We start from the raw sequence: 18,669 nt of genomic DNA, 5'->3' as shown, positions 1-18,669 counted from the left end.
ACAAATTACTGGGAGTTAAATGCATCCTTTTGATCATGGGCCCACTAATAACATGGTCTTTGCTGATTAATAAAAGCTCAGAGGCCACAAAATCAAGAAAATACCAAGATGCTGAAAACAGTTATTCAGATAAATAACTTTAACATTTAGAAAGCATAAAGCTTATTCAAATTAAATAGTGTAAATCACCATAATTTAAGAAAAACATTTAAATCAGCATGGGTTATACCTTGTTGGTGCATGCACACACATGTAGTCACACACACGCACACACATGTAGTCACACACACACACACACGCACACTTCCTCTTTCAGGGGAGAGAGAACATCAGACCACACAGTGCCTTCTATGAGATTAGGGGATGTCTGTGAAAACTAATCAGAATTTACCGTAGACATGCACCTTGCTCAGCTACGGAATGATGGTGGGAGCAGCAGGAGGCAGCAGTCCCCCTTTAATTAGTATGCAGAAACAGTAGCTGGTGGACAACAAAAATAATGGGAGATCCAGAGTACAAGAAGAGCCTAGGGCAAATGGAGGAAATTCAGCTGGGAACATCATAAAGAATGATAATGAAGCACAAAGGACCCCTTGAAAAGGCAATGAGCAAACAGAAGAAATTAGGACAATGCAGTAAAATGAAGATGGGATTTCCATCTTAAAGGCAAGACATCAAACCTACAGTTAAGTAGCTTGTGGTAAGTATTTTCTTTCTTCATTACCTTAAGATGTTAGGCTAGTGTCTTATTTGGGAACTGAATTGATAGATGAATGTTTTTAACTACCCACATATGAGAAACTGACAGGAAAAGGTTAAAATGTTTTCAGCTGCAGAAAAAAATTGTTAAAATCAGTGCTACAACTTCCAAGAACAGAAGGCATTCCCAGCATGCATTCACTGGCCCACTTCACATCATGACACTGAGAGATGTTAGAAAGAGGTAACATTTCAAATATGACAAAGTCATGAGGGCCAGTCTCTTGTCACCTAAAAATCCTCAATTTGGGAAGTGAGCCAAATGACTCTATTAACTGTAACTATACCAGAATTCATCTGACGCCAATAATCCAAATGAGGATGAGGTAAATAAAGTATTTTTAACAATACTGTCTTCCCCTTGGCGCATTCCAAGTGCCTTTAAATTTATAAACTAAAACTAAAAGGAAATAAGAATACAACACTTCATATTTTAATACAAGTTTAAACACTAATATTTATTTAAGTACTATGTGCCAGATACTCTGATCAATAAAGTATCTCAGTTTAATCCTTACCTCACCTGGAGGGAATCTGCACAGTAAGCCTAGGACTTCAACACGGGTCTCAATGGTGCACCCGGAAAACTCAACTGCTATAACCAGTTTGAGATATGTTTCCTGGTGTTCTCAGGCAGAAACAGGTGCCCATTCCCTACCCAGAGTTACAATAATTTACATGACCATTGACCTACCTCCCTAAAATAGTGCCCTGAGGGCAGGGGCTGGCTTCACTACCCAGCCCAGGCATGGTACTTGGCACAAGCTCCTTTCTGAGGCACAGGATGACTCCTGAGCCCACAACACCCAGCACCACCTCCACTGCAGGCCATACCACCCACAGCGGGTCAGTCAGGCCTACCAACTCTACCTCCAAATGTTCCGCTAATCCAGGGGCTGCAAAGTAGAAGCCTTCCCAAGCATCTTATCCTTTTCATTTTTAGTTTTTATGGCATCGGAATGTTCTTAGGCTGAACAGGCATGCCCCAGTACTCCAGAAGCCTCTTTACTCCTCACTGGCACCACTTTTATAGCCCAGAGCCATGACCAGTCCCACCTGCTTCGTCACCAGGAAGAGTGCAGCTGCCTCCTTAATTCAATGCCTGGAACAAAGCACATACTCAATACATGATTAATTGAAATGCTTTCCAAACACAGGTTATGGGAGGATTTCTTGGTGACAGCAGAGCCATGGCGGAAAACAAATAGTAGTTCAGGTGATCCTACTTTTGTGGGAGAAAAGTGAAATAATGACACTATTTTTGAAAAGTACAAGCAATCTCCTGGCTACAAATCCTTTTCAGTCCTCTTCCTACTTACCACCAGCACATTTAGCCCTAGCTGATCCTTCTCCTGTAAAATCGCCTCTCTTAGAGTTTACAGCCACATTCTCCTTGAAGACTCCACAGCCATTGCTACCAATATCCTGGACTGGCTCCTCTTCCTCTGTTTTCATAGACACAGCTTCCACACAACTATCTGCCTATGAGATTACAACTGCTTCTTAACTAGAATCCCTACACCAGGGCTTCCCCTTTCCAGTTGAACAAGTACAGTGAGGCTGGAATTCTTTCTCTCAATCATAAATGTGTCTCCAGCGCCCCTCTGTCCAAAGCTCAGTGCATCACTGTTGTCACGGCACCTCCCAGGACTATTCTACCTGCTACCTCACTGGTTGGAGCCATATCTTACCCTCTTGCTAATCTGTTCCAACTGTCCTAACATAGCACTTGTGTGCCCTATGATAAGATACAGATGGGTTTTAAATCATAAGATCCTCTACAAAGGTACAGCTCTAAAAGCTGCATTTATCTGGGCATTTGCTTATCTTTTCCACCTGTTATTCACTCTAAAGGTGATCTCCGTAAAACATTAGATTTTACTTGAAATAAGTTTGCATAGCACAAAATAAACTTATTTTATTCTCCTCTAGCAGCAGCAAGAAAAAATCAACCTCTGAATTAAGGAAAATAGAATTTAAATTGGAATTTTAGCATTAATCCAGATTTCAAACTGAATTCTCACAACCAGTTCTCTTAGATAATCCCATCTTTTCCCTCAATGATAATTCTGTCTTCCAGTTTCTGGACAGCAGCCCCATCCCCCTCTTGCGCTACTATAAACACACAGAGCTGCATCTTCTGGTGTTTACCAGTGTTCCATGAACTCTGCTGGTGCTCAATAAATATTAATTGAATTCATCCTTTACTTGAATGTCAGAGGCATTAGCTGATCATAATCTATTTGCACAAATAAGAAAAAATGTCAAAGAGCAACATGAGATTTTATGTATTACTAATCTAGTTTAAGGCAGATAAGAATGTGACAAATGGCTGTTTTTCATTACCATTTTTGACTGAGCATGAACCTTCTACCTGTAGTACACCCTTGCTACAATGAAAACTCCCAAATCTAATTCTTCTTCCATAACTAGTGAAGCGTCATCATAACCAGTGATGAAATTAAAGTGGAAACAGCACTGTTTAAAGAAGGCTGCGTCCATGATATGAAGTGATTCTCTCCTTAATGGCAAAACTCCTTAAAGCTTTCTAAATTTTCACGTTGATCAAAGAACCCTTTTTATTTTCTACTCAAGAAGCCATTTAAAGTTTTCTCCTTAATTTTTATTATTACTTGGAATTCCTTTATATTAAAACACAAGACTTGATTTGTAACATCAACTCACATGTCTTATTTTAGTAAATTCAAGTCACAAATGTCCATTTGAAGCATATTAAACTTTTCAAGCTTTAAGTTGTTTTCAATTTGTTTAAGTGTGCCTGAGAGCTAAGTGGAGCTATTTATTTTTATTTTTCAGTTAATTTTTTATACAGTTAAATAGTATTTAGGCTAATTTGCTAAAATGACTAACATGGTCTTAAAAGATAATCCTAATCCTCTTACTGTATTTGGCCCTCCCTTTTCAAGCCACTACCAAATGCTAGTCTACTGTGCCAGCAGGGAAATCTACTACACATTTCTACAAACCAGCCAACTTTTGATCAGGGGATTCTCTTATGCACAGGCACTATGATGCTCTGTAAGGGGAAGAGCCCCATGGTGCTACTGTCTTTCAGAAGACACCACACACACATGCACACATGTGTACACACACACACGCACTCTGATTTAGAGCTATCTGAAACAGCTGAGAAGTGGTATAAGGAGGAAGCTTTGTAGAACTGATTGTTTAAAAAATAAATATATATCAAATCACTGCACCATTTTATGGCCTCAAAAAACAAGAAATATATAAATATGAAACCAGATTGTATAACCAAATTTCTTTCTAAATGTTTAAAATGGTGATAAACTAGATTCCTGAGGCCACCCAATTTCCTCAGTTCTTTTAGTCAACTGCAAATCCATCAGAGGCCACAGACCATGCTTTGCAATCACTGTTTCCCTCTATCTCCCTCTTTCTCTCTAATGGTAGTGGCTATTAAAGGAATAACCCAGCAGGAGTCCTACTGTGTTACTCAGCATAATTTTTGAGTCCCTTCTCCACACATTCCTTCAAAGGCCTGTACTGCCTCTTGGTGATCTCCCATGACCTGGTGTTCAGGTTATAGTCTCAGCACAAGACTGTGTGCAAGTTACTGTGCTAGGTGCTTCACATAAAGCACACCATTTATTCTGGCCCTCAGCTACAGAGGAGTTCCTATTTCCATTTCCCAGACGAAGCTGCTAGAGGGCAGACAAAACCCAGGTACTACCTCTAAACCAAGTGTCCCACCCCCATGACTTAATACTGCCATCTATTGATTTGATGAATGGGTCCAATGTCTATTTTGTGTATAGCACAATCTCACCTGTTAGAGTTTTATTTTCTATCACAGCTCAACATAGTGTTAAGAATCTGAGCCCTGAAGTCAGACTACTCAGTCTAAATCCCAGTTTTGTAATCTACCAGCTGTGTGACCTTGTGCAACTCACTTAACCTCTCTGTGCCTCAGTTTTCTCTTCTATAAAAGCGAAATAATGATAGTTCACCAATCTCAGGGCTGTTGCAAAAATTCAATAAATAAATATCTGTCAGCACACAAGACAGCCCCTGGCATCTAGTTAGCAGTATCTGATTATTAAAATAATAAGATAATTTAATACTTGGGCTAGATGCCTTGCTTTGGTTCATCTTAAGAGCTGAAATTAGACTTTGGCATTAAACACATCTAGGTTTGAGTCCCAATTCTATATAGTACAGCAGCAGTGCCTTGGAAATTAATTTTTGTTAGCTTATTAGTTGTTAGTTTTATTATTAGTTAATTTTAAAAAGGGGGGGGAAGTGTGTGTGGGTGTGTAAAATACTCTCTACCCTAAAGAGCTGCTGTCAGGATGAAATGCAACTGTGCCAGATACCACAGACTGCCAAAGCCCCATCTGGGCGCTTCTTGCTGGCACAGCCCACCTCCATTCTATAGGATGAATACTATTTTCCTAGCCTCTCTTGCAACTAGTGAGGTAATATAATCCAATTCTGACCAAGCGTACCCTGGGAATCCTGCTGGGGAATTTTCTGGCAAGTTTTTACTCCTGAGAAAAGAAACTGGTAAGGAAAAGTCATCCTTTAGGCGTGGTCCTATGAGGATAGGATGCTGCACCTTCCATGTGTTGGCCATGAGGTGACAAGCCTCCAGAGTAAAGCCAGTGCTGTGATGAGGGTGGCAGAATGAGGAGAAGCAAAGAGAAAGCTGGCTCCCTGCGCTCACTGTTCCACCACTGCACAGCCCCAAACCACCGTGTCTCCAGATTTCTCTTCGAATGAGATAATTAGATGTCCTTATGTTTAAGCCATTTTCAGGCTTCCTGTTACTCGTAGTTTGAAGTCGCCTCATTCAGAGGTCAATTTTACTCCTCTCAACACCTAACAATTCTTTGTCCTATCCACCAGCACATTCTCTGGAGGTTCTGTGCTGTTTCTAAGAAGCTGTCCCTTCTTGCTCTCTTCTAAAGTCTGTGATATCATCAACTCACCCAACGGCACCTGTTTCTGGTGTCAGTTCACCAACTGCCCTACTACTGACTCAGGACCACTTGCAAGTATCTGCCCATTGCTAGTTACCTTACACCAATATATTCACGTAACTGCATTTTCTTTCGTATGCAGTGTGACTACATAAGAATAAACCAATCCCTGAGACCTCCTTTTTGAAAGGGTAATAATAGTTCATAATAATAGTTAACTGAACATACTTTTCTGAGCAGAGGCAATACAAGTTGTTACCAGGTTTTAAACCATCTCTGAAAAACATAACTTGACTATAGAATTTTCTTGGGCACTTCTGCTACAGTCTTCCTCACCTTCAATCCTCCTCCAAGAGAAGGGGAATGTGCACATAACTACACAAACGTCCTCCAGATCTGATCAAATAGGTAGCTCTAGGACACCAGCGGTTTTCCAGGTCCACTGGTAACTGTGGATCACCAGGACCACTGCTGCTACATCTGGCATTCTTTTACTCAGCTCATTACCAAATTTGCTTTATATAGCACATGGACTTTGAGAAATGGCTAGAAATTTCTCTGTAGGAATTTTCTGTTTGTAAGGTAAGTAGAGTACTTTCTGTAGTACTTTCTGTATTCACCTCTCTCATATAAAACTGGGTATATGTTGCTAATAATAAAATGGGTTATATACTAATGGCTTAATTTCACTAGCATTGTCTTGACCACTGTCATATGTTAAAGCCTTTATTTCCTGAACACAAACATGAATGGGGAAACTAAAATTTGCAAACTTTTCTCATCGACTTGCCCAAAACTGTATGTTCCTTTGAGTGATTCAATTAAGAAAAAACTGAGGGAATCTCTACCTACTTCTCCATATAGTTCAGTATTTAAAATAATTTAAAGTAAAACTTATGAATGTTTAGATAGAAATTTCCCCAGATTAAAGTAACGAATAGGATGGATAAAATCAAATCAGTTTTATATAAGCAGTGAATAGAGAAACACATGAGTACACCCCTGAGCTAGATTTTCATTACCAAGATCATGACTCGATTCTTTGTGAGATGCTTTCTGGGGCACTGAGAGGATGCGGTCCCCCTAGACAGCCTCGGCAGTGCACCCGACACATACAACTCTGTGTCTGGTAGGACTGTGGGTAACGCCTCCTGACAAGGAACCAGGCTGCTCTGCAGTGCGCATGTGGTACACAGATGGCCACAAAACAGAACCCCTGCAGGAACCATTAATGGGAGGTTGAAATGAAACCTCTAAGGTCACATTCAAGGCCAGTAATGTGTAATTCTTCTCAAGCCTTATGCCCAAAGCATGTGCTCGCCCTTGAAGACTTTATTCTCAGAGGCGGTCTTATGCCTCCACACTCTAAAAATGAGCCCCATGGAATAGAAGCATTAGTCGGGGGGAACTGTCCTAACCAATTGGTAAGCAGTCTGTCAATTTTCATCATCTTTAAAACTAATAAACAACAAAGAATAGACACTACCCTAACAGTATAATTCACAGTCCTAAACTAGCTTCCTAAGTAAGGGGACCCGAAGAGCACTCTTCTCACAAACCCTAGAAGCTGATTTTAATTCTATTTTAACATAGGACGTGCATACTCAAGTCAGGATATGTCTGTGTTTGATTCAAATCTGGTACATTCAGAGATTATTCAATCTGGCACTTAGTCAAGAGGGGCCCCAGGCCCTTGGTAATTTCTAAGACAAGGCAGGTCAAGTATCTCACCCTGTTTATGGTATTAGAGAGTAAAGTACTATAATAAATAGTAGTCCTATAGCTTTCAAACACAAATTAATATCTAAATATGAGGCAGCTCTTGTAGGTACTATTGGGAACATAAAGCAGGGGTGAGCAAACCCTAGCCCATGCCTGTTTTTACAGTTGATCGGAACACAAGCATGATCGGAACACAAGCATGCTCATTCATTTACATGTTTGTTTATGGCTACTTGCACACTACAATGGGAGTTGAGTAGTTGTAACAGAGATCATAAGGCCTGCAAAGCCAAAAATAATGTCTATTTGGCCCTTCTTGGAAAAAAATGGACAACCTCTGCTATAAAGTATATACAATATAAAGCATTTTATGTTTGAACTTTGAATGGGTAGTAGGTCAGGAAAGGTGAGCTTAAGAAAGGTTTTACCTGAGTTACTGGGTTACACAAAAGAAAGTAAGTTCATTAAAGTCCCATATAAAGGAAAGATCAAAAACTAGTCTTAAGTATTAGGCTATTATGAAACTGTTAAGAGTGATAAAGAAGGCCATGAGTCCCAAGGATCCATAGCTGTGTTAACTGAACTATCGCTATACAAGTTCTCTCTATATTTTCTGGAAATGTTTTAAGTTAATGTCTGTTCTAGTCTCACTCATACGGAGATATGCTGTCATCTTTGCATGACCATAAATCATACTTCAAGGCACCTACCCCCCCAATCGCCGCTGTGTTTCAATTTACAGGGGGAAAACCAGGGTCCCATTGGAGGAGAGCGGCATGCTTCTGAGCAGATAAATAGCCTGAGGCCCAAGGTGGACACCAATCATCAATCCAGATTTAGAACCACTGTTTGTTTTGAGCTGAAAGAGACCTTTGATTCTCTGTAGTCTCCTGGACTTTCATGAATTCATCGAATTTTATGCTGAAACAAAGCTTTTAAAAAAAAAAAAGTCTGAAAATATTTTTTAAGAGTTTAGGAAATCGATAACCAGCAGATGTGAAGAGCTGTATGTGCTCTGGGTAAGACACTTCCTCTTCCCTGCTGCTACAACTCCCTCACAGCAAGACAGCCCTCTTTCTAACCCTATCTCCCACTCCTCCTATCTTTGGAACTCTTCCGCCAAATGATCTAATGACCCACTGTGAGTCATTGCAAAATCCCCCTTATATTCTTAACCTTTTTTCACAAACATTCCCTAACTTCTCCTGCTAAGTGAACTTTGGTTCTCCCTTAAAGACACTGTTTCCTGAAAATGTTCCACTGTCCAAAAGAGTGACATCCCAGCAGACCTACAGGCCCATGAGTGACAGAAATAAATGTTAGTTGATGTAAGCCACTGAAATTTTGGAGTTGTTTGCTATGTAACACACACAGCAAGAGCTGACTACTTTAGAAACTGATACAAGAGGGGTGCTGCCACAACCAAACCCTAAAATCTGTGCAATGACTTTGAGACAAGGTGGTAGAAGATAAGGAAACACTTGTTGGAACTTAAAATGGAGACACATATGCAATAGTGAAATGGCTGGTAAAAAGTGCCCTGCAATAATCAGGAAGGTAGAAAATGTATCAAATGAAGTTACAGTAGAGCTGCCCTAGCTGACTCACAGAAAGAGAAACAGATGTTTAATGTTGTAAGCTGTTGAAACCTGAGGCTTATTTACTATGCAGTATTATTCCAACAATAATGGAGTATCTGAAAGGCCACTCATACCGTTTGTCAACTAGATCCCATCCACTCCGGGCTATTCAAGGACACTGCTAGAGCAATTTTTCCTTGTCCTGAAAGTATCAGATTTACCTCTCTACAAGTTCATTTCTAACACTAAACATCTTGTAATGTCATCCTTAAAAAAACCCTTTCCTGTCCACCTTGCCCTACTATAATCTAGTCTCAGCACAACCGCCACAATAATTCTTCAAATACTAAAGTCAGATTATTTCTTTTCAGCAAATTCCTCCAGTGTCTTTCCAGGTCACTCAGAGTTAAAGCCAAAGTCCTGTTATACTCAGCTTGCCCCCTCCCTACCCCTTCCCTTCCTTGTCTCCTCTGTTACTACTCTCCCCTAGATCATTCCACTTTAGCCACACTGTCATCCTTGCTGGTCCTTGCACACTTCAAGTAGGCTCCTACTGAAGAGCCTTTGCATCTACTGTGTTCTTCTCAGAATACTCTTGCTTACAGATCCAGATATCCAGACCTTCTTCACCTCTTTGCTCCAATAAGACATCTGTGAATGCCCCCCATCCACCCTATTTAAAATTACAACCATCCATTTTTGTTTTCTTTCATCTATAGTACTTACCACATATAACCTACAATATATTTTATTTAATTGTTTATTCACTGTCTCTCCAGATGGAATGAAAGCCCCAGAAGGCAGGGGTTGCAGTCTGTCCTCTTTCAGATCTATCTCCCTAGTATCTACAATGGTACCTTGACACACAGTAGACAGTAGCTATTTGTTGAATGAATGAGTGTAAGATATGAATCAGGCCTAGATTATATTTTATATTTCTAAGTTATGAACTAATAAACCAGGCATGTAGACTGGAAAAGAAATGCTGCAGTGAAGATAATGATATACTAAAGTTTTACTAAGATTTTTTTTACTTTAATAATAATTTCTTTTCTTTTTCTCTCATTTACAGTAAAAGGAAATAAAACAAGAAATTATGAGGACTACAATTCAACATAATTATATTTAGAGCCCCTGGACTGAAGCCTTATTTTCAAAATTACAGTTATTTTTTATATTTCTAATATACAACTTTTTACCATCATAGAAGAATTGTACCTCCAGGGAGTATATTTGTACGATGTACCAGCTTCCTAAGAAATGAATAAAACATTCAGCTATAATTCTTAAAACAGACAACAATTTATTCAATAACAACTAGGATCAATTTTTTGGAAAGCAGTACATGAAGGTCAACTCTTCCACTTCAACTAACTGCCTTTCACTCTTTTCCTTCTCAATCTTTCTCCAAACTAAAAAAAAAGAAAAATTTAAATTATTCCTGTGCCAAGGCTCAGGTATTACTAAAAGTAACCTTTCATCAAGCCAATTCTTTTAGAAGAAAAAAATGTAAAAAAAAAAAAAAATAGAAGCTAACAATATTTGTAGATAAGCACAATATAAACACTCCTTGAATGAACGCCTGTTTACTTACCACATAGACAATATATACCTTTCAGCCATGAGAACGAACAGGACATTATATTAAAATTAGCACTTCTCATTATCATTGAATAAGTTATATGAATCTAGTCACTAGATCTGGATGCAAAATGTGTTGCTTCAGTTAACCAAAATTAAATTTTATTTTAAACCAACATATTTTACAATAAGGCTACCCTAGAATTATTTTGCTAAAAGGAAAAATCCCCCACAAAACTAAAAATTCGAGAGAGAGAAGAGAAAATAATCCACTCTTTATTGTAAGCGCTAAAATGTCACATCCAGCAAGACCCTTTGAAGATTACTTTGATATCTTCTTTTCCCCAAAGAACTCATTACTTGTGTTTCAGTGAAAACAGTGCTGACAGACACTAGCTCCCTTATTAAAGATTTCTTTTTTGTGGGAAGTTAGCAAACTAATCATACCATTTTCAAATTCAGTTAACAGGTACGTTTTGGCATACTCAAGATAAAGCCATTATATTCACTCCAAGTAAAAGTTTCAATTGTTTTGTAACTCCAGCAGTGACTTTTATTTTTTATTACTTACCAAGTCCTAAAAGATCCACAGTGGGCTCCGCAGCTTTTTTAGGGCTGGTACTTTTTTTAGGCTCCAGTTGCTGATCTTCTTTCTTCTGCAGCTTTAAAGTAAATAATTGGATTTATTAATTTTTCTTAAGTAAATTTAACAAGATTTTAAGCTCCAATTAATTACAGGGTTCTGATAAAGTTAGTGTAAAAAAATATGAAACATAGTATAATAAAACCTAGAATATTATTTGTCATATACAAAACAAGCGAACATGACTGTTGAAGTTGCAATGACAATCCTCACATATTGGGACCCCAAAATAGTGAATAAAACAATTTAACTCTTAATATAATTGTTCTTAACTACTAGCTCTTTTATATGAAATTACACATTTTAAAGAAATGCATTTCATATTAGTTCCTAGCTACTATTAATGTACTTCTGTGATAGAGTTTGGCTCTGTGTCCCCACTCAAATTTCATCTTGTAGATCCCGTAATTCCCATCTTTTATATGAAATTATATATTTTGAAGAAATGCATTTCATATTATTTCCTAGCTACTACTAACGTACTCCTGTGATACAGTTTCGTTCTGTGTCTCCACCCAAATCTCATCTTATAGCTCCCATAATTCCCATGTGTTGTGGGAGGGACCCAGTGGGAGGTAATTAAATCACGGGGGCAGGTCTTTCCTGTGCTGTTGATTTGATGGTATTATACGGGGTAGTTTCCCTACACAGGCTGTCTTTGCCTGCTGCCATTCACATAAGATGTGACTTGCTCTTCCTTGCCTTCCATCATGATTGTGAGGCCTCCCCAGCCACATGGAACCGAGAGTCCAATTAAACCTCTTTCTTCTGTAAATTGCCCAGTCTCGGGTATGTCTTTATCCGCGGCATGAAAACGGACTAATACATCCTGTTAGCTGAGACTGGGGAGACCTTGGAGTCTTCATGAGCACACTGTTAGCCCATCATCCACACACTGTATGATAGATACATGAGACACAACTGCCAGGAAAAGCCTAATGAAATGGTATTTGATATACTTTCTTCCTGAATCTACATTATTAATTACTTTTTAAATATAATATTCTTCTAGTTCTCAGGAGCCGAAGTCATAGTTACACATTCCAAACTTACTTTCTCACAAAAAACATTGCGTAGGACAGAATGAAAAAACCTACACCTACTGGATTATCAATTCTAAAGCCTACTTCTAATAAACTAAGAAAATAAAACGTTCAGTTGAGTGCAGTGACTCACACCTGTAATACCAGCACTTTAGGAGGACAAGGTAGGAGGATCCCTTAAGCCCAGGAGTTTGAGACCAGCCTGCGCAACATAGCAAGACTCTGTCTCTACAAAAAATGAAAAAATTAGCTGGGTGTGGTGGTGCACACCTGTAGTCTCAGCTACTCGGGAGGCTGAGGCTGGAGGATTGGTTGAGCCCAGGAGGTCAAGGCTGCAGTGAGCTATGATTGCACTACCGCAGTTCCAGCCTGGGCAACAGAGTAAGACCCCGTCTCTTAAAAACAAAATGAAATAAAGAAAGAAAGAAAACATTCATTCATTTCTCAAACCATTTCAAGATCATTTCTTCTACAACTACCTGAAGAATTCACAACTTAGTTGTTACATGAGTTCATTTTTTGTTAGCTATTAGAGATACGTTAACTTCTAAGAACATATATCTACCCTTATTTGTTTTTTAATCACTACACTCTCCCTTAGAATTATTGTTTAACCAATTAGCCTACTATTACCAGGTGTCAATTCTTTTTTTTTTTTTTTTTTTTTTTTTTGAGACGGAGTCTCGCTCTGTAGCCCAGGCTGGAGTGCAGTGGTGCAATCTTGGCTCACTGCAAGCTCCGCCTCTCAGGTTCAAGCCATTCTCCTGCCTCAGCCTCCCAAGTAGCTGGGACTACAGGTGCCCACCACCACACCCGGCTAATTTTTTTTTTTTTTTTTTTTTTTTTTAGTAGAAACAGGGTTTCACCGTGTTAGCTAGGATGGTCTCCATCTCCTGACCTCGTGATCCGCTTGCCTCGGCCTCCCAAAGTGCTGGGATTACAGGCGTGAGCCACCGCGCCCGGCCCAATTCTTTAATAACTCTCTCAAATAAAGAATTAGCCACCTGTAACAGTATATAATTTTCAGAAGTTTAACATAATCCATTTCACATTCTCTATTCTTTCACTTTTCAACCTCTAATACAGGTTCAGACTTATCTTGCTTAGCAAAAGGATTTCAAAATAATTTCAAGAAAAATATTCCCTGTAGTCATGAAGAAAGGAATTCTTTTCAACTGATTACTCAATCTGCTACTATAAATAATCAAATCTGCAAGTGAATCTGAGGATCGTGTGGCCACGAGCATGCAAACTTCAAATATTCCGGGGCAGGATTCTAGCAGCTTCCTGGGGTGGGTCTTCATTGGTCACATCACAGCCTATAATACTCTGAAGAGTGTCTTAAAGTAGTCTTTAAGTAGGTAGTTAAGTCTAATCCCTATTTTAATTTGGCTTAAAAATCAGAAAACTTTGAAGTTGAAAATAAACTTAGAAAATCTGGCCAAACACATTCATTCCGCAAATTAACTGAGGCTCAGATGTTATGTGCCAAATAGGAATACAGGAACTAAAATTCTTATTTTCTGCCACTCCAAATTTAGCATTCTTTTTTTTTTTTTTTTGGTGTATTTTACTGAATCTTCTTCCATGGAAAAAAGCATAAAACAAACTAAACTTGTGAGGAATTCCTTCCTATTTATTTTCTATGATCTAAGACTTTGGAACCTCTTCAGGCTGAAAAGGATCTTTTTTAAAAATTCAAATAGAAACTCTTGTTTATAAGGCATTTGTCACCAAATTAGAACTACCTTTTAAAATACTGCTGAGTATGAAACTATCTGTCATAGTTTGAAAAGGAAAGAAAAAGCTAAATTGAGCAATGCAGAGGTCCTCTAGTAATCCCAACTCCCACCCTCAGAACTACTGCAAACAATTTGGAAAATTTCTTTCTTTCCAGATGTTCACACATGTATCTGTGTTCTAAAAGCTTCTCATCTTCCTTACATTTCAATTTAAATGGGTAGTCATCAACCATTTTCATAGGAAACTGTATAAATGAGAACATATATATAGCTGTGCACAATAAAGAGAAACACTAAGGCGAGAATAAGAGAAATCCTAAACAGTTTATCAAATTGCAGGTGGGGCCCACTAGCAGTTTTTGAAATCTATTTTATGGGCCACAACGAAACATTTTTTTGGCATATAAAAATGATACAGAATAGAAAATAGAGTACACTGCATAAAAGAAAGGTAAATATTCCCAGATTGTTGTTTTGCACATTTGCACACACATGTAAGCACAAATCTGGATCATAATGTAAAATGTATTTCTTAGCAGAGTGGTAGGTTGACAAATGCTGCTCTGAAGACAGTGCTCCTTTGCTCCTACAATGGTCAGATTATGAATGAGAAATGTCTATGCCCTAAACCCTATTATTCCAAATAGAGTTGGCTATTCTAGATGGATTTCAACAATTCAGACACGAATTATCCTTAGAGTTGGCATCTGAAAGGTTGTCCCACAAATCAAAAAAGCAAAAGGATTGATCACTTTAAAATTTACTTTGTATCCCTCCATTATCAAATCTTGTGGAGGCCGTAACCTGAACACAACGTGTGGCAAAGGTGATTTTAGAGATTACTTTTCTATGTCTTCGTAGTATATACAGTATATACTTCTTCATATATATTAGTGAAAGCTACAAAGATTAAATTCAGATGATACTCTTCTTCACTGATAATTGTAAACATAAGAAATTAACCTCACTATTTTTATTTTTAAAACATTTAAGGACAGATACACCAAAGCACAAACTACATAGGTAAGGAATCCTTCTAAAATTCTAGATAGAGTAACAAATACTTAATCTTTTAGAGCTTAATATCCATTAAGAGTTATTAATTTTCTATACAGTTTTCTTGAAAGACTTTAACAAAAACTAAAAGTTATTTCTTATTTATATTTAAAAATATTTTTACAGATTTTTGTGTAAAACGACAGGAAGTAAGTACTTATGTTCCTAGTCCTAGATGAGTAATAATAACTTAAAATACAGACTCAGGAGATGCTATTGTTGGAATGTGTCACCCAAAATTCACATGTTGGAAATGTAATCCCAGTGTAACAGTGTTGAAAGGTGGAGTCTAGTAAGAGATGATTAGGTCAGGAGGACTCTACTCTCATGAACAGATTAATATCATTACCACAGGCATAAGTTAGTTATCAGGAGAGTGAATTTGTTATAAAAACAATTTCGGCCCCCTCTTGTTCGAGTGCTCTCTTGCCCTTCCAGCTTCCAACCATGGGATGATACAGCATGAGGGACCTCACCAGATGCTGGAGCTGTCCTCTTGGACATCTCAGCTTCCAGAACCATGAGCAAATAAACTTCTTTTGTTTATAAATGAGTCTGTGCTATTCTGTTACAGCAGCACAAAACAAACTGAGATGGAATAAAGAAAATCTTTGCATAGATACTGCCATTATGAAGGTTCCAAAAAACCTGAAAACATGCAATCCCCTAATAAAGATACACACACACAGATTCAATGTTTTTTAAAAAATTTTTTAAATGTCTAGGTGTTGTGTTTTATTCCATTACATTGTACATTTAAACCCAATACTATCACCAGTAAATCAAGGTGGGCAAAGCCTATCAAAAGACTACTTCCACACCAAAAGCAATTGCAAGAAAAACAAAAACTGACAAATGGGACCTCATTAAGCTAAAGAGCGTCTGCACAGCCAAAGAAACTACCAACAGTAAACAGAAAACCTACAGAATGGGAGAAAATTTTTGCCAAGTATGCGTCTGACAAAGGTCTAATCTTCAGAATCTATAAGGAACTTAAACGAAATAACAAGCAAAAAACAACCCCGTTAAAAAAATGGGCAAGGACATAAGCACTTTCCAAAAGAAAACATACACGTAGCCAACAAGTGTATAAAAAAATGCTCATCACTAATTATTAGAGAAATGCAAATCAAAACCACAACGAGACACCACCTCACATCAGTCAGAGTGCCTATCATTAAAAAAATTTAAAAAATAACAGATGCTGGCAACGCTGTGGAGAAAAGGGAACACATATACACTGCTGGTAGGAATGTAAATTAGTCCAGTCATTGTGGAAAGCAGTTTGGCAATTTCTCAAATAACTTAAATGGAATTACCATTTGACCCAACAATCCTATCATTGGGTATATGCCCAAGAGAATAAAAATTGTTCTACCATAAATACATATCCACACGTATGTTCATCGCAGCACTGTTCACAATAGCAAAGACATGGAATCAACCTAAATGCCCATCAACAGTAGTCTGGATAAAGAAAATGTGGTACATATACACAAGGAATACTATACAGCCATAAAAAAGAATGAGATCATGTCCTCTGCAGCAACACTGATGGAGCTGTAGGCCATTACCCTAAGCGAACTAATGCAAAAACAGAAAATTAAATACTGCACGCTCTCACTTATAGGTGGGAGCTAAACACTGAGAATACATGAACACAAAGAAGGGAACAACAGACACTGGGACCTACTTCAGGTTGGAGGGTGGAAGGAGGGAGAGGATCAAAAAACTATCAGGTATTATGCTTATGACTTGGATGACAAAATAATCTGTACACCAAACCCCTGTGACATGCAATTTACCTATATAACTAAAACCTGCACATGTACCCATAAACCTAGAATAAAAGTTAAAAAAAAAAAGTAAAAATAAGAAAAGACTACTTCCAATCATTATATCATGACCACTGCTAGGATGCCTAATATTGCCATAGTCTAAAAGCTGACAAGACAGGTACTCAGTCTCTGACTGAAGGGGAAAATCATGGCTGGCCTCAGATATTGGACTAGGAAGAGACAGTTGAAATGATAATTCTCTTTTGTCACATTGAAGAATCCAGCATTTCAAAAACCAAACATTTAAAATAATTAAAATCAAATCTCATGAAATAAGATAGGAAGTTCAGAATAATTTTCTTCTTGTCCCTCATTACAGTATCTGTAGCAACAAGGCAATTTAAATAATCCAGATTAATCAAGAAGAGAGCAGCAGTACCCTGTGTACATGCTAAAAATCCTGTCTCATGGCCACTCTAAAGTCTACTTAGTTTCTACAGCAAAGCACATTTGATTCTCTTTGTCTTTCTTTACAATATAAATCACCAATGTTAATGTGAAGAGAGGAACAACAGATTTCCAAAATGTATTCCAATTAAATATTTTGGTTAACAGACACAGACATATGTGTAATGGATTATGTCTTCCTGAACTTTTCTAAAATGGAAAAGTCTTCAAGAACATGTTTGACTTTTTCCAGGTTTGCCTATAACATAAGAAGTCGTTTTTATCAAATATTTTCAAGACATAAAGGTTGTAAACCTTAAACAACAAACATGAATACATAAACTATCAATTTGTACTTTTGCTCTGTAGCATACCAACTGTATTGTACTCTGCAAAGACTTACAAGATACAATTATTTAAGATACTTAAAATATAGCTATCATATAAATACAAAGTAAATAATATCTGGAAGCCAAATTTTAGAAGATTTAAGAATAAAAATGCTATTATCTTGTTAGGATTTATGGGCAGGGATTACTACTGTGTGATAACAGTAAATTAATACCTTGATGACCACACCTTCCCTCATTTAACTGTCATCCTTTTGATACCTCACATTCATCTCAGACATGGCAAGCAACAGATACAGACTCACTCCACTTTAAATTCTGCTGCTATTGAAAACATTGCATAGGAAATTTGTCTTTTAATAAGTGAAGAATGCAGTCAACTGTGGGTAGATAAAATGAGGCAATCTATAATTTATTAAACAAAATTTTCTAACAAGCAAGAACATAAGTCTACTTAGATAAAGCAATTTTATAAAATGTAATTTCCTTAGATTCACATTGAGCAGATGTCTCGTTCAAATTATTAAAGCTTTTATTAGCAGAAGCTTTACTACCCAATCTTTTTGTGATTCATTAATGCTACCCCACAGAATATAATTGAATAAAAAACTATTTAGGTCCCAACTCCTACATTTACCACCATTTCCTAGCCCTTTAAATAACAGACGTACCAGCTGAGCCTCTAGAAGGTGATTCACTATTCTTCAGCTGGCCAGTTAATGTAGACAAGAGCATAAATATATAGTCAATAGGAAAGCTATACAATTTTCTAAGTTCTAGTGGTAATTATTCAAAATTTTTCTTTTAAAACTGACATCTCAAATTATAACTTAGTTTATTTATAATCAGTTTCCCTTAATATTCCTAGAATCTTAGAACAACAAGAAACATAAAATGTACTACATTCAACTTTTTCATTTTAACATTAAGGAAATTAAATGACATGATTTGTCCAAAGGCTCCGTAAGTGGCTATCGTGGCAAAGGTTAATCTCCTAACAGGGT

At 37.6% G+C, this 18,669-nt stretch overlaps 1 protein-coding gene across 5 annotated transcripts in view; it reads right to left on the bottom strand.

The window, feature by feature from the left end:
- The window catches only part of SMAP1 (small ArfGAP 1), a 194,587-nt gene that overhangs the window by 13,887 nt on the left and 162,031 nt on the right, over positions 1–18,669 (bottom strand). For all 5 annotated transcript variants that reach the window (XM_004044271.5, XM_055391427.2, XM_055391429.2 and 2 more), the window contains one exon: positions 11,178–11,268. In XM_004044271.5, coding sequence (XP_004044319.1) covers positions 11,178–11,268 — 91 coding nt within the window. The remainder of the gene's footprint in view (positions 1–11,177; positions 11,269–18,669) is intronic.

The sequence above is a fragment of the Gorilla gorilla genome, chromosome 5 (genome assembly GCF_029281585.2).
Source record: "Gorilla gorilla gorilla isolate KB3781 chromosome 5, NHGRI_mGorGor1-v2.1_pri, whole genome shotgun sequence".
Classification (NCBI taxonomy): Eukaryota; Metazoa; Chordata; class Mammalia; order Primates; family Hominidae; genus Gorilla; species Gorilla gorilla.
Note: the sequence above shows the minus strand (reverse complement) of the source record. Positions and strands in the feature narration are given on the sequence as shown.